The sequence below is a fragment of the Adiantum capillus-veneris genome, chromosome 15 (genome assembly GCF_014529385.1).
Source record: "Adiantum capillus-veneris isolate H3 chromosome 15, ASM1452938v2, whole genome shotgun sequence".
Lineage (NCBI taxonomy): Eukaryota > Viridiplantae > Streptophyta > Polypodiopsida > Polypodiales > Pteridaceae > Adiantum > Adiantum capillus-veneris.
Window position 1 is genome coordinate 126,269,524 of NC_140945.1, and position 16,913 is coordinate 126,286,436.

At 46.1% G+C, this 16,913-nt stretch overlaps 1 protein-coding gene across 1 annotated transcript in view; it reads left to right on the top strand.

Annotated features, from left to right (window-relative positions):
- LOC147441459 (fructose-bisphosphate aldolase-lysine N-methyltransferase, chloroplastic-like) overlaps positions 1-16,632 on the top strand; it is a 54,899-nt gene extending 38,267 nt beyond the window's left edge. Inside the window, exons 7-14 of the mRNA XM_086483099.1 lie at positions 10,274-10,348; positions 13,726-13,817; positions 13,945-13,993; positions 14,075-14,188; positions 14,295-14,381; positions 15,454-15,558; positions 15,808-15,942; positions 16,027-16,632. Coding sequence (XP_086339225.1) covers positions 10,274-10,348; positions 13,726-13,817; positions 13,945-13,993; positions 14,075-14,188; positions 14,295-14,381; positions 15,454-15,558; positions 15,808-15,942; positions 16,027-16,125 — 756 coding nt within the window. The 3' untranslated portion in view covers positions 16,126-16,632. The remainder of the gene's footprint in view (positions 1-10,273; positions 10,349-13,725; positions 13,818-13,944; positions 13,994-14,074; positions 14,189-14,294; positions 14,382-15,453; positions 15,559-15,807; positions 15,943-16,026) is intronic.
- The last annotated feature ends 281 nt before the right edge of the window (positions 16,633-16,913 follow it).

The window sequence follows — 16,913 nt, forward strand, 5'->3', positions numbered from 1 at the left end:
AAAAGAAAGTAGAGGAGGCCGAAAAATGGATTGAGGTTGCCAAGAAAGGGAAAGGTAAGGAAGCTCCTTGTACACCCACTCTTATCAACATGACCCTCGAAGAGGAACAAAGAAGGAGGGTGCGGGCTCTACATGTGAGGGTAACCGGCCTCAAGGACATAAACAATGTGGAAAAAGAGGTCGCAAGCCTCACATCAATGATGGGGGTGGAGAAGCCTTCACACACAAAGGCATGGAGAGTGGGCAAGAAGAGTGAGGGCCCCGGAGAATCTTCAAAGGAAAGAGCTCTCATACTACGCTTCCCTTCATTGGAAGAGAAGAAGGAATTCTTGAGGAAGAGACCTACTCTCAAGAAGACAGGTATTTTCTTAGGCGATGACCTCACTCTCTCACAACTTGCGCATATGAGAGAAGTAATGCCCGAGATTCAAGCGGCAAGGGAGAAGGGGAAGATGGCCTTTTACAGAGATGGTCGGGTGGTGATTGTAGAGCGGCGCTCTACATGACGGTGCGAGACCTATGGGACCACATTGAGGATGGCGACTTGGAATTGTAATGGGTCTATGAGGTTGGATGTTGGTGCCTTTGAGGACAGTTTCAGAGACAAGGACATTGTTTTCTTTTCAGAGACTCACCAGGCCCCTGGCCAACTGTTGCCACATGTGGTGGGATACAAATGGGAGACAGCCCACAGAACAGTCACGAGATCTGAGCATGGGAGTAGAGGTTCAGGAGGAGTAGCGGTGTTGTTTAGGGAGGAGCTACAGCCACTACTACATATTGTACGGAGAGATGATCAGGCTAGATACATGTGGGTGAGGCTGAGAGCTGACACAGGTCGATTTCTATATATTGCTATATGTTACTTCCCCCCCAGTACGTCAGTATATGCTGTATCCAGAGGGCAGTCGCCTTTCTCAATTCTAGATGATGATATATGGGAGTTTTCTAGGGATGGTGATATCATCCTCCTAGGAGACTTCAATGCTCGAACGGGCAACTGTCAGACAGTCTTCTACGACACTTCAGATGAGATGCTTAGAGAGTTGGATGTGGGTGAGCTGGGGTTTGACAGATGTTCACATGACAGAGAGCAGACTGAGTATGGGAGATACCTCACGGAGATGACGACTACACATGGGCTAGCCATACTTAATGGCTTACAGCGGTTTCCTGGAGCAGCAGGCTTCACATGCTTTCCACACAGACATGGGGCCAGTACAGTGGACTATGTTATGACACAGCCGAGCTTTATTCCTTGTATTCAGGATTTCACAGTGGGAGCCAGACCAGTGGGCGTAGCAGTGGATCATGCTCTCTTGACACTGTCCGTATCTTTTCAGTTTAGTACAGCCCAGAAATCAGGAGGCAGGTCACACACCCGTTATACATTTACACAAGAGATTGACTCGGTTTATACAGAGGCGATCTGGGATCGTCTATGCACAGTTGCTCCAGGCCTCTCAGTAGAGGAGTGCACTACTTTACTGACTGAGACACTACATGATGCAGCATCAGAGGCATACCCACACACTCAACCGGATCGGAGGCGACATTCTGGGAGCATGCCCCAGAATAGTTGGTATGATGAGGAGTGCAGAGAGATGAGAGCCCAGCTTCAGAGGGATCTTCATTTAGGAGTCATCACCTACAGACAGTCGCGGATTGCTTTCCGGCGCCTTGTGCGAAAGAAGAAACGAGCTTACCTGGCCCAGATGGAGCGAGACTTGTATCAGTTGTTCTTGAGTAGAGACTCAAGCGAGGCATGGCGACTCTTCCATGAGCACTCCCCTCCCCCAGTGATTACTTCTCCTGATGTGTGGGGCCAGTATGCGACATCGTTATATACGGTTCCTGGGCAGGATCCCCTTCCAGATCCTACAGAGCCATGTCCACCTACGAGCACCTTCTTTACCACTGAGATGGTAAAGAGAGCCATTGACAGGATGAGGACCAGGAGGGCTTACGATCATGACGGTCTAGTAGCGGAGCACTTTATACATGCTAGGGATATGTTGATGGAGGTTCTTGCAGTGTTGTTCAATCGTGCCATGTGTGAGGGATTACCTGAGACTTGGAGGTTGTCTACTATTGTGCCTATATTCAAGGCAGGTGATCCTACAGAGCCTGGAAATTACCGCACTATTATGGTTGGACACACACTGGCACGATTGTATGCATCCATTATTGAGCAGCAGTTGAGTAACTGGGCAGAGGGTGAGGGTGTACGGGCAAAGGGACAGGCAGGTTTCAGGAGGGGTTTCTCCACTCTTGACCATATTCTGACACTCAGAGCTATCATTGAGGAGGGCAGGTCACATGGGAGACGGATTTATTGTAGCTTTGTGGATTTCCGCAAAGCATTTGACATGGTACCGAGAGCTCGACTGATGCGCAGACTGCAGGAGATGGGGGTGCCCACAGTGTTGATTTGGGGGATTATGGCTTTATACAGATCAGTGATGGGACATGTACGCACCCCAGAGGGGATATCTGACTTAGTTCACTCCACTATCGGGGTGAAACAGGGTTGCCCATTGTCTCCTACTCTATTTGGTATGTATGTTGATGAGGTGTCTGATTACATTGACAGAGAGGGTGATAGAGGTGCCCAGCTGGCAGGGACGTGGATCCCATTGTTGTTATATGCTGATGATATTGTCTTGATCTCTGACTCACCAGAGGGTATGCAGCGACAGTTGGATGCATTACACAGTTTTGCAGAGGATAGTGGATTGTCTGTAAACCTTGGTAAAACCAAGGTCATGGTGTTTAACACCACACCGCAGTGGATCAGGAGATCGGCACCGACCTTCACGTATGGTCAAGAGATTGTGGAGTATACAGATGCATACACTTACCTTGGGATAGTCTTCACTGGGCCGAGGTTTTCTTTGGGGAGAGCAGCAGAGACTAGACTGACCAGAGCTTATGCGGCCTTGGGAGGCTTGGAGAGGATGTGTTCGCAGGTTCAGTTCCAGGAACCTCGGACAAAGTTATGGCTCTTTGATACTTTAGTAGCCTCAGCTATGATGTATGGGGTACAGGTTTGGGGACCTTCTGTAGGCCAGGATGGTTGGAGACGTATGGAGAGGCCCTTGGTATCTATGATCTCCCGATTGATTAGAGCCAAGGCCTCCGTACCTCACGCGATCATTCGAGCAGAGCTAGCTGCCCCCCCCATGGAGATTGAGGCGCTTACCAGATCAGTGTCCTTTGTGCACAGCCTATGGGATACTACTAGAGACAGATATGCTAGACTGGCCCTTGAGTCTTCCAGACAGTTAGCTCTACAGGGGGACACTTCATGCTGGTATGCACAGATGACTTCATGGTTTCAGACGCATGGCTTCACCATGGACAGGTTGCCCCCTTTCCAGTATTCTCTTCAGGCACCCTCGCTGTCTCTTACACGGGAGGAGATCACTAGACTCATTCATCAGGACCTGATCCAGCTCGACACCAGGAGGACATGGATAGAGCCGCCTCAGGAGTTGAGCACGAAGATGGCTTTCTATAGAGAGCATCTTCTCCACCTCACAGGAGATGGGTTTGTGATTCGACCCAGCTACATGGACACACATATGTCTCATGGTTTGCGTTGTGCCATTGGTCAGATACGCACATCCTCACATCAGCTCGAGATTGAGACTGGTAGATTCAGAGGGATACCAGCAGACAGCAGGATATGCCGATTATGCCAGAGAGAGCCAGAGACAGAGTTGCACTACATATGTCATTGCACAGTGTTCTATGAGATACGGGGGCGTTTCCACTGCTTATTCAGAGAGGGTTTTGGTCCTCTATCTAGGGTCATGAGTTATGAGGATCAGAGATGTCTTGGACTATATCTACTTGAGTTACACAGGTATAGAGACACTTTACTGGGGAGAGCTAGAGAGAGGCAGTCCCAGAGACACATTACAGATTTCTTTTCACTAGATATGGGACAGCCAGAGGAGCAGCCACCACTGCAGAGCTCGTCCCACACTCATTCGACCACTACTGGCACTCTCATCGACCGAGCATTGGAGCTACAGAGATACAGACGACCGCGACTGAGGAGAGGAGCTACACAGCATCGACGGAGACTACAACAGAAGATTCGAGCCATACTCTCTCGACATCCAGAGTGCAGATGAGGATGGATCCTCACCATTTCTTCCATCTTTGTTTCACACACTGTTACATCAGTTTACCGGGTACCTATTGTATCAGCTGCTACACCCACGTAGTTTTAGATTGTAGTAGTAGTAGTAGTATTTTGTTCCACTTCTAGTTCTTTTCTAGTTCTTTTGTACCCAGACATGGTATTAGATTCACTATTTTGTAACTGATTGGTCTCATAGGTCATTTTGGCCTTTTGAAGACGTTAATATAACATTTCATTTCATTTCATTTCTCTCTCTCTCTCTCTCTCTCTCTCTCTCTCTCTCTCTCTCTCTCTGTGTGTGTGTGTGTGTGTGTGTGTGTGTGTGTGTGCTGCCAGTAGATTCCAAGACGACTTGTGGTAACATTTATAAACCCTGCGTGGAGTCTTAAGACAGCAGCACCTTCAACCTCTTTCATTTTGCCTAAAACTGCTGATACAGGTAGCCACACAGCTGTTGCACATTCTTGTTGCAACTCTCAGGAAGCAAGCATCTTCTGTTGTATCAGGTCTCTCTCTCTCTCTCTCTCTCTCTCTCTCCCTTGCTGCTGCCCCTCGCGCTCCCTTGGCCCTGCGAGCGGCTCTGCCCGTCTGCAGCCCCGCGCGCTGCTGCGCCACTCACTGCTCCGCTGTCCGGCTCCCCCCGTACTGCCTTGGCAACCCCGACCCCACCCCTTCCTCTACGCGTAGCATGTCCCCCAAGGCTCTTCTACGCGTAGCGTGCCCCCCCCGCCCCTTTTTCTTTAACGCGTAGGATGCCCCCCCCCCCCTTCTTCTACGCTTAGGAAGTCAAAATATATACATATATATTTTTTCAAGACATGGTATCAAATACGCTATGTTGTTTTAGCTTGGTCTCATAGGTCAATTTGGCCGTGTGAAGACGTTAATATATCATTATATGATTTTATTTTCCCTTCCTTTTGGTACTCCCCCCCCCCCCCCTCTTTCTTTATCGTCTTTATCACTCCCCCTCCCTTGCCATACCGTCCCACGCTCCCCCACTCGCTCAGCTACCGCGCCCATCACTAGGGGGGGTGCACACGTTTAGTGACTCCTTGGCGGACGGCGATCAAACATGAGAAAGATGAACAATAAAGCCGACCCTCTAGAGGATGTCATTCAAAAGTGCAAAGAGGAAATGACGGAGATCATTACCAAGATGAACCGCAATCTCTGGGGCACAATAAACATGCTCGAAGGACGCGTGCTGATCCAAGAGAGCAAGATAAGCACGCTGGAAGACCGAGTGACGACCCAAGAGGAAGAGATCGCGTCACTCAAGAAAGATCTCGCCGAAGCACGATCAAGAAACACACTGGAAGAGGGCGAACTGCAACCCTTAGTAATCGAAGAAATCAACACGATCAAGGAGCAAGTACGGGCCATCAAAGAGGGAGAAGAGCAGCACAAAGAAATGACGACTTCTTGGGTGGATGTTCTTACCAAAACTCAACAGAAGGCGGACGAAGCCGAGAAATGGATCAAGGTGGCCAAGAAAGGAAAAGGCAAGGAGATAATGCCCACGTCCACACCCAACAACATCATTAATCAGACACTAGAGGAGGAGCAGAGGAGAAGGGTGCGCGCTTTACATGTGAGAATTTGCGGTCTTAAAGACAAAGGCAATGTGGACGAAGAAGTAAAAGAACTCACAGCCTTGATGGGGATTCATGAGCCGACGCACACAAGGGCATGGAAAGTGGGCAACATAAAGAAAAATGGAAGCAGTGAGAAACCTCAAAAGAAAGAGCACTCATCCTCCGTTTTCCCTCCATGGAAGCAAAGAAGTCATTCTTGAAAAAAAGACCAACTCTTAAAGAGACTGGCATCTTTCTCGGGGATGATCTCACCCTCTCGTAGATGGCTCATATGCAGGAAGTAATGCCGGAGATTAGAGCGGCAAGGAGAAAAGGCAAGATCGCTTTTTACCGAGACGGAAAAGTGGTAATACTAGAGCGACGCTCCACATGACAGTGCGAGACTTATGGGACCACACTCAAAGTAGCTGCCTGGAACTGCAATGGATCTATGCGTCTTGATGTGGGTGCTTTTGAGGATAGCTTTACTGGAAGAGACATCATCTTTTACTCTGAGACACACCAGGCCCTTGGGAAATCCATGCCTCACATCAGTGGATACAGGTGGGAGACAGCCTACAGACAGGAGACACGCCCAGAGCACAGAGGGCGGGGCTCTGGGGGAGTGGCAGTGTTATTTAGAGAGGATCTGCAGCCCCCACTGATACATACAGCCCGCAGGGACGAGCAGGCTAGGTACTTGTGGATGAGACTGAAAGCAGAGACAGTCAGATACCTCTATCTAGCTATTTGCTACTTTCCCCCGAGTCCATCAGTTTATGCATCACCCAGAGGACAGTCCCCTTTCTCTATTTTGGATGATGACATATGGGAGTTCTCTAGGGACGGTGACATTATCATCCTAGGGGACTTCAATGCTAGGACTGCCCATCACCAGGCAGTGTTTTATGATACTTCAGAGGAGATGCTAAGAGAGCTAGATGTTGTAGAGACGGGCCTTTCCAGACTATCACACGATGTGGAATATACTCAGTATGGGCGACACCTGATAGACATGGGCACTGCACATGGATTGGCCATCTTGAACGGCCTATAGAGATTTCCTGTTGCGGGAGGTTTTACATGCTTCCCACACAGACATGGAGCCAGCACAGTGGACTATGTCATGGCACAACCGAATCTCATCTCTAGTATCCAGGATCTCACAGTTGGGCCCAGACCGGTCGGGGTGGCAGTGGATCATGCTCTGGTGTCGATAACCATCTCCTTCAAGTTCAGTGTAGCACATAGGCCGCGAGTAGCAGCCCCTACTCACTACACATTCAGACGGGAGACGGACTCTGTATACATGGACGGAATCTACAGACACCTATGCACTGAGGACCCGGGGCGACCTCTGGAGGAGCTAACTACTATACTGACATAGACATTACATGAGGCAGCAGCAGAAGCATACCCACACACCCAGCCTGAGCAGAGCCGCCGATTAGGGAGCATGCCTCAGAACAGCTGGTACGATGAGGAGTGCTGCCAGACTAGAACGAGACTTCAGAGGGAGGTGCTGTTGGGGGACGTCACTCATAGACAGTCAGATTGACTTCCGACGCCTGGTGCGGCAGAAGAAGAGGGCTTTTTTGGCTCGACTGGAGCAGGATCTATATCAACTATTCTTGAGTCAGGGCTCGCGTGAGGCGTGGCGGCTCTTTCATGAGCAGTCCCCCCCCCCCCCCCCCCCCCCCCCCCTGCTATTTCCTCCACAGAGACCTGGGGTCAGTACGCATCATCTTTTACACAGTACCTAGACAGCCGCCCCTCCCCAACCCCCCCGATCCATGCCCACACGCATGTGTCTTTTTCACCGCTAAGATGGTGAAGAAAGTTATTGACAGGATGGAGACTGGGAGAGCGTATGATCATGATGGCCTAGTCGCTGAGCATTTCATGCATGCCAAAGACCTACTAGGAGAGCTTCTAGCAGTTATGTTTAACCGTGCCATGTGTGAGGGCCTACCAGACACTTGGAGCCTATCTACGATCGTACCTATCTTCAAATCAGGAGACCCCATGGAGCCTGGAAATTATCGCACTATTATGATTGGGCACACACTGGCACGGTTGTATGCATCCATTCTTGAGCAACAGCTGAGTAGATGGGCAGAGAGGGAAGGAATACATGTAACTGGGCAGGCAGGATTCAGGAGAGGCTTCTCTACTCTTGACCATATCCTAACACTCAGGGCCATCATCGAGGAAGGCAGATCTCATGGGAGACGGATCTATTGTAGCTTTGTGGACTTCCGCAAAGCTTTCGACACGGTACCCAGAGCTAGACTGATGCGCAGATTACAGGAAATGGGAGTACCCATAGAACTCATTTGGGGGATCATGGCATTGTACAGATCAGTAGTAGGGCATGTACGCACCCCGGAGGGATTTCTACACCGGTTCACTCCACTATTGGGGTGAAGCAAGGCTGCCCGCTCTCTCCTACTCTTTTCGGTATGTATGTGGATGAGGTTTCTGACTACATTGACAGCGATGGGGATAAAGGTGCTCAGTTGACAGGGACATGGATTCCACTTTTGTTATATGCTGATGACATAGTGTTGATCTCCGAATCCCCAGAGGGAATGCAACGTCAATTGGATGCTTTGCATACGTTTGCCCACGAGAGTGGTTTGTCTGTCAACCTGGGTAAAACCAAGGTTATGGTGTTTAATACCACCCCACAGTGGATTAGGAGGTCAGCACCTACATTCACATACGGGCAGGAGACTGTGGAGTGGTTTTTAGTGGACCTGCATTCTCACTCAGAAGAGCAGCAGAGACCAGACTTACTAGAGCCCACGCAGCATGGGGTAGATTGGAGAGGATGTGTTCGCAGGTTCAGTTTCAGGAGCCCCGGACGAAGCTCTGGCTCTTTGACACCTTGGTGGCTTCAGCATTGCTCTACGGAACCGAGATATGGGGACCTTCACTGGATCACCACGGGAGGCCGGGTCGCTCAGACGGATGGGGGAACATGGAGAAACCTCTCGTCTCTATGATCTCGCGGCTCATTAGAGCCAAGGCATCAATACCACAGGCCATTATCCGAGCAGAGCTAGCGGCCCCCCCACTTGTGGTGGAGGCGCTCACTAGATCAGTCTCCTTCATACACCGCGCATGGGAACTTCCTAGAGACAGATATGCTCGCATAGCACTTGAATCCTCTCGACAGTTAGCCATACAAGGAGATACAACATGTTGGTATGGGGAGATGACATCATGGTTTCAGGCACATGGGTTCAGCATAGACAGGCTGCCACCATTCCATTACTCAATGGATGCACCATCTCTCACTCTTACACAGTCAGAGATCACCAAACTCATCCGCCAAGACCTGACCCAGCTAGACACCAGGAGGACATGGATACAACTAGCACAGGAATTGGGCACGAAGATGGCTTTCTACAGAGACCACCTTATCCAGCTTACAGAAGATGGTTTTGTGACGAGACCCAGATAGATGGATACCCACTTGTCTCATGGGATATGATGTGCTATTGGCCAATTACGCACATCTTCTCACCAGTTGCGGATTGAGACTGGGAGATACAGCGGAGTACCAACAGAGGACAAGACATGCCCCTTGTGTAACATGGAACCTGAGACAAAGCTACACTATACATGCCGCTGCCCCGTCTACTACGAGATACGAGGCCACTTCCATTGCTTGTTCAGAGAGGGTTTTGGACCACTCTCAAGAGTCATGGGATACGAAGATCAGAGATGTCTGGGTTTGTTCTTGCTCGAGCTGCGTAGACACAGAGATAGCCCGATGAATGGCGAGGCTAGCCAGTCTCAAAGATGGATCACAGACTTCTTCAGAGCAGACACAGGACAACTGCAAGAGCCACTCCCACAGCAGAGCTCCCTCTCGTCTCACACCAGAGGCACACTGATTGACCGAGCAATTGAACTGGGGAAATCCAGGCGCCCGCGACTGCGAAGAACTACACAACATCGACGGAGGCTACGACAGAAAATTCGGAGCACGCTGTCCAGGCACGCACGACGCCCGGTCAGACTACTAACCATGGAGGAAATTGATGAGGTTCGCCAACGACCGATGCTAGATCTCTTGTGATTCAGCTATCCCAACAAGCCGCCCATTTTTTGCTTAGTTTTTTGCTTGGCTCACATCAACCAACTTAGGACCCCATAGTATATATCTTTGTTTTGTACTGTTGTTAGGTTATTTTGTTACTCTGACTTTGTATCAGATCCACCACTTTGTAACTTTCGGGTCTCATAGGTTATTATGGCCTTTTGAAGACGTTAATATAACATTTCATCTCTCTCTCTCTCTCTCTCTCTCTCTCTCTCTCTCTCTCTCTCTCTCTCTCTCTCACACACACACACACACACACACACACACACACACACACACACACACACACACACACGCACACACACACACACACACACACACACATAAAACTGTATGAACTTAAAAGACAATGCGCACACACGCGCGCAGGCACACACACACACACATTCTTGACTGGATGATCATTCCTTATTTAACTGTGGCTTGCAGGTTCCAATTGCAGATGCTGTAAATGTAACTGGAAAGTGTGAAGCTTCATTTGAATACAGTTCTGAATACCAAGCAGTAAGTGCTTTTATTCAGTGCTTACTTTATTCCCTATGTCAGCTATTTTCTTTTTTCTCTGGTTTTAGAAAGTTCTACGTACTTATTGAGGATGCTAATACTCAAAGACTAAAGTCAATTAAGGACTTGAGAGCTTAGACAGGTTTCCAAACATTCAAGGCTGCTTACGTGAAAAAGGGTTTGTGAAGGTCGCTGTTTGTGAAAGCAATCGAAGTTTGCTTGCCCACATAGTAAACATGCGAGAAAAAATGCTTTTTGAGCTGGTACACTCAGATGTTTGGCCCATTGAAGACATTGTCTATTGAAGATGCAAGTATTTGATGATCATACTACGAAAAGTGTGGGTGTACTTCATGAAAGGCAATAGAGGTGCTTAGTCACTTCCAGATTATCAAGGCTTCGGTTCAAAATTATTGAGGAAAGTACATGTATTGCAGATGTAGGGATAGGATTTCCCCAATAAACTCAGCGAATTTTGAGATTGCAAGGAATTTAGAGGCAGTTTTGTGCTTGTATGCATTGCAACAAAATCGGGTTGTTGAGTGAAAAATAGGCACATTATAAAAGAGTCGCCAGAGCATTGATTTGAAGAAAATTCCTTATTGTTACTGGGCTCAAGTTGTTGCTCTACAACTATCTCGATCATAAAACCTGCTGCATGATGTTGCACTTGTAAAGAAGTTTATTTGTAGAAAACCAGTCTTTTAAGTGTTGTATACCATATGTGAAGGTGTTTGATGAGCTAGGAACCAATTTTAATCCAAAAGCTGAAACTTCACATTTACTAGTTACGCTCTTAGCAGAAATGTTACAACCCTGTCACGTGTCAAGTGAGAGTGAGTGGGGTTGTTTTTCTTTATTAGATATTATGTGAGAAGGTAGTATGATGACCCAAGCATCGTCACCATGAAACGTGTTTCAGCAGTCTAGATAGGGGAAATGTTTTGCTTACCAAGTAAAACACATGCCATATCATTAACACCAAGTTACCATAGTTTTAGGGACTCTCAATATCCATATGTGAATGTCTCAGGCCTACTTTGCACTACGCTATAACATTAGATAGAAACGTTTTTTAGTTAAACAACACGTTTCGAGGGTGAGGTTCATCTTGTTCTAATTTTTTCATGTAAAAGTGAGTCTTGCAAGCTCATCAAATATATCTCAAGAATTATAGGAACGGTTGACGGTGTCCTAAAGTTGTAAACTTTGATTACAATTCATGATGATGTAGACGAAAAGTCGAGTGGCTTGGAACAAAGCCTTGATGAGGAGTTTGGAATACCTTCTATGGTGACACCAAGTGTAAAGAGGACACATGTATGAAACAGACTGCCTTGGACTGATCCAGGACCAGGTAGATTCAGGAAATTGAAGAACTTTATCCAAAGATTAGCATTCAATTGTTAGGCGGCTTGTTATTGTGTAGATGGCGCAGAGCGGCAGAGCATAGAGTCGACATGTTGTGAGGATGCTAGTGGAGTTGTGAAATGGGTGGGGGCCACGGACGAGAGAATAGTGTTGGGACATTTATTGCTGTGACTGCATCAAAAGATGGTCTTACCTTATATGGATGTTAAAGATGAAACTTCCATTGTCATTTAAAAAGAGGAACTGTATATGGAGCAGCCACAAGGTTATGAATATGTGAGTCACCCTATGTAAGCATGCTTAAGAAAGCATTGTATGTGTTGAAATGCTAGTCGCCCAATGTCAGCATGCTTTAGAAAGCATTGTATGTATTTCCACACACTTGGTATGTTTCAGGTTTTGTAATGTGTGTATTTTATGGTGTCCATTCATAAAGTATGAATACATGATAAGGGAATTGTGCTATGAAAGCTAAATGTTTAGAAAGATTGTGTGCAGCCTCACCTTATATAACAGGTAGGAGGCCATGTAGGAGTAGAGTCTGTTATGCAGTTCTATAGAGTCTCACATCAGTGCTATGCGACGCACATTGGCTACATGAGCACAACGTTGGATCATGCACTTTTCTATGAACCTGGCGTAGAGTTGCGGTGTTTGGATACATTGGTTTTTGCAGATTATGTTGGTACTGTTTATAATCCCTGATCATAGTACTACGGTAGCGACATGGAGGTAGCATGGCTACAGATGCGTTTTCAATATTCAAATTTTCAGGTGTAGAGGGTGCTTTTCACATATTGTGACAACCTTAGCAACATACAATTTGCACAAAACTCTGTATCGCACATAGGCTCTCTCTCACAAGCTCTAAAGACAAACCAAGATTGCAATATATATGGCAATGGGACTGAAGGTAGTGCACAACATAGAGCAACACCCAAAAGTCCCAAAAACGATTGGGTTCAAAATGATACTCTCCAAATGCAAGGGCCAAAAATGCAAAGTTTCAAGATATGAAGGGAGTCCTGGGCAATTTCAATCTCCAGTTAAGAGGCATGCCCCATAGGCCCTTCATATTAAATTATGAATGTGCCCTTTTGAAATATATAGAGCACCATAGAAAGGTACTTCTCCAAGTTCTCCCTGTCGTGAATTCAAATTCACAAAGACAAAAACGATGGAAACCATTTGTTGAAGGTCAAAAGCAAAAATGACCTGGAATATCAAGTCATAGAGGACCCCTTTGAATCTAAGAGCGCTCCCCCATAGGCCCGCTGGAGGCGCCTATGGAGGGCCCTTGAAAAATATTGGCTATGCCCCATACCCTGCAGCAAGCCAGAACCACCTTTTCCGAAAGCTGCTACAGCATCTTCCTTATGGGGTGCTTCAAGTTAACCACCCTCCAGATAAAAAATGCGCCATTTGACCGGGCTACAAGCAGTTATGAGAAGGCAAGAACCTTCCACAGTTGCCGTGGTGCCCCACCAGCTCACCATTTGCGTGGATATCACCTGCACATTTTCAGCTCTATGTTCTCTCAGAGCAGACCCTCTACCTAGTATATGGCCCTCCACAGTGTAGGCCCTAGGGTCTATGGGGGAGGGCTCTAAAAGGTGGTTGAACGACCCCCTACCACAAGGGGTGTTTTCGATCATGCACCTCATGCTATGAAATGGTATCAAATGGTAAATGGTGTATGTTCTTTTTGCCTTTGAAGGGCCCTCCAAAAGCACGTTCTCTTCACATTGTGCTTACAGCTGCACAAATGGTCACACAAAATCTGTGATATCGGGTCTTCTCATCTTACCCCCCGCCAGGTCTGGGAAGGTATCTTTTTGCCCTTTGTTCCTTTTCTTTGTATGGATGTGTGGATGTGTCTCTACGTATGTACGATTCTAGGAACATGAGAGGTGTGCTGTTTGATTACTACACTGTCTTTGAAGCTTAGTGCTCGATTTTGCAGTACTTGGTACATCAAGGTTGATCAAGGTTCTTCCTTTTGGTAGGTTGTGCTGAGGGTAGACAAGGGGTATACGCTTGGTCAGCAAGTTTTTGCATCCTACGGCCAAAACCGCCCAAATTCAGATTTACTAATCAGGTGAGTGCACTCTCATCAAGGCATATATGTGTCATTGGTGAAAAGCTCTTCATACTTACTTTGTAAGTGCAACTAAGTTGATCCCATTTTAGAGAATGTTCAGTCAGATTTTTCTATTGTGTTTCAGCTATGGGTTCGTTGATGAAAATAATAACAGCGACTTCATTGAAGTAGAGGTAGTACCAAAAAGGTTGAAGATAGCTCTTGATTAGGTTGGCATGTTGTTAAGGGGCTCCATTTGTGCATGTATGGAAAAGGTTGAGTTGGTGAATGGCGATCCTTTGCGAACATTGAAGTCACAAATATTACAAATGGCCAACTTCCAAGATGGACAGAGTTTTCCTCTTTATCTTGATCGATTCCCAACTCAGGTTACATATTTTGACTCTTTAGCATTGGAAGAACCCAAAGCCCTTCTTCTATTCTCCCCCTCCATTCGTTTTTCTCATGGAGTTGTCTGTATACTGTTCTCTGCAGCTCCTATCGTATATGAGGTTGGCTCGTCTTCAAGATGCGGTGGAATTTGCAAAGATTGTTTTTGACAGGGACATCATTGTCAGTGAGGTATGGCTGTCAATTCCCATGGGGTGTTTTGTTCAAAGTATTGTGGAGCAGAGATTTCAACAGTGTAAATGGTTTGGTACTTGCATGAATTGTCCAGAGCCTACATAACTCGTAGATATTTTGGTAGGAACTAGTACAGTTATTTGCTGTTTCATAGATATGTAAAGGGATCAAGTGCTAGTGGCATGTCTAGCTCAAGCAAAATAGATTAAACATGTGTTTATTCTGTGGAGTCATCTATTCTGTCTGGTTTGTGCAAATTTAGTCACCATCTCCACATCTCTGTCTGTTACATCTCTTACAGTTTTTTACAGCTTTACAACCCTTTTTCTTTCTCTGTGTAGAGAACGCAAAACATAGGCCGATTGTTGGTAACTATGTTTTCTTAGGTCTTAGTTGTTTCCTTCTTATGTAAATACAGAAACTTATTGGTAATTACATTGTCTTTTGGCACCTGTGCGTGAAATTATTGAGGCTTGACAGGTTTAGGTCTGTATGTATTTGATATAAGGGAAAATTACCAAAATATTCCTGAAATTTGGGGAAATTCTCAGAATGCCCCTCAAAATTTCAAGAAATTCTCAAATACCCTAGTATCAATTTTGAATGGATTGCTCCAAATTTTGCATAGTTTCGTCTTTTTGACGATGGAGATCTATTTTTAAGTGTCTTCTAGACTCACCAATGAGCTCACACATAGAGGCATTTGTGTCTACAATAATAAGCCATGTCAGCTTGAGAGCCCACAATGATACCCAAAATTCTAGTTATATCATCTTCAGTTAAGGGAGAACCAATCTTCCTACGTAGAGTTGCAAAAAAGGAAGTGTTTGGAGATTTTTCTGAGAATAACAAGGGGTATTATGGGAATTTCCTCAAATTTCAGGGGTATTTTGGTAAATTTTAATGCATAACTGGTCAATGCTTGTACTCATTATGCAAAAGGAACATTCCTTTCACACTGACTCATGAAAAAAAACCCACCACCAGAGATGCATTTTCTTTTCCTTCTTCAGGAAATTACATTTTTTGGATGGATGTGAAGTCTTAACTGGCTCTTAATCATTTGCAGGCTAATGAGTATGAAGTCTTGACGCTGCTTCTAACTGACTGCCGTAATCGACTGTCAAGTTTTGAAGAAAGTCTGGATGATAATATTCGGCTACTGAACAGAAAGGTCTGTGAAATCCAACAACTTACCTGTCTTTTTTTGCTTTTCCTACCCAAAACCCCGACCGGGTGCAAAGAGGAAATTTGATGTGTGAGTCCTTACCCCCGGGCCTACACCTGCATGCACACACACATGAGATGCCTTTGTACAATGAAAGACACAAGCCCAGGTACCACAAGGGTACCTTCAATTCTGTCTATTTTCCAGTTCTGTAAGCAATGGCCAAACAACTAATTACAATTCTCCAATTGATAGGATATCTCTGAAAAGGAGAGAGTCGCAGCCAAGCTACGAGTATGTGAACAAAGAATTCTCTCAAATACAATGAGTGCTCTTCGAAATCGGCTTGCCCCCATTAGGGGAGTTCCTACTAAAGGTGGTGCCATGAAGGTCAGTAACATGCAGAGCCCTATTTGGAAATACAGATGGAAGTTAGAGTGTAAGTTTTGAAATCAGATTTTGTAATTTCGACAGGATCGTCATTCAGACATTAAAGAAATGTTTGGGGTGATGGAGGACGTGGCTTCAGCGCCCCGGAAGTTCATGTCTAATTTTATGAAAGGCAAGGAATAGCCCGGGACTTCAAACAGTAGCAAAGGAATTAAAGCAGCAGTTCCTGATCACATATATTTGGGTGCTTAATAGTGCAGCAGAAAGGTATTGTTTTCATTATATAAAGGGCAGCACTCGAAAAAACCGGGTTCAGTGTATGCACGAGAAGAAGGGAAGAGAAGAGAAGTTTTTAATGTCATAGGAACAATCCCAAGAATCCTCAAAGAAGGAACAACTTTTTGCTAAGCTCATCAAGTCTTACATAGAGCTTGTTGAGTCTGTAGATCTTCATCTTCTTTCTGCTCATTAATTTGGGTCTTGTTCCTTGCACATCTCTGGACAAGTGATGTTGGCCTATTCCTTTCCATTTATCTCCCAGCAAGCATGGCAGCCCCAATAAGAAATCACCATAAAAGGAGCACATAGACCTTGTTCTGCAATGCAATATAACAATGTAAGCAACATTCCTGTCTGATTAAAAGGGCGATGACAGGTCAATTGTAGTGAATGTCTCTGCACATTACTATCTTTTGATGGCTCCAAACATGTGGCTTTTTCATCTAGGAACATGTTTCATTCTACATGCATCTAGTGTCTAAGAGAAACTACTTGAATGTTTCTAGTGTCTACTCTTTTTTGGGGTAAAATGCATGAAAAGCTGAGTGAAAAGGACTTGCACATTTTTTTCTCTAGTTTACCCAATGGATTGTATGCAAAGACCTCCCCCCTATTCCACCTTTTTGGGTTCTGAACTGGAACCTCACCTACATTCCCTTGATTACACGCGCACCTGCGAGAGAGAGAGAGAG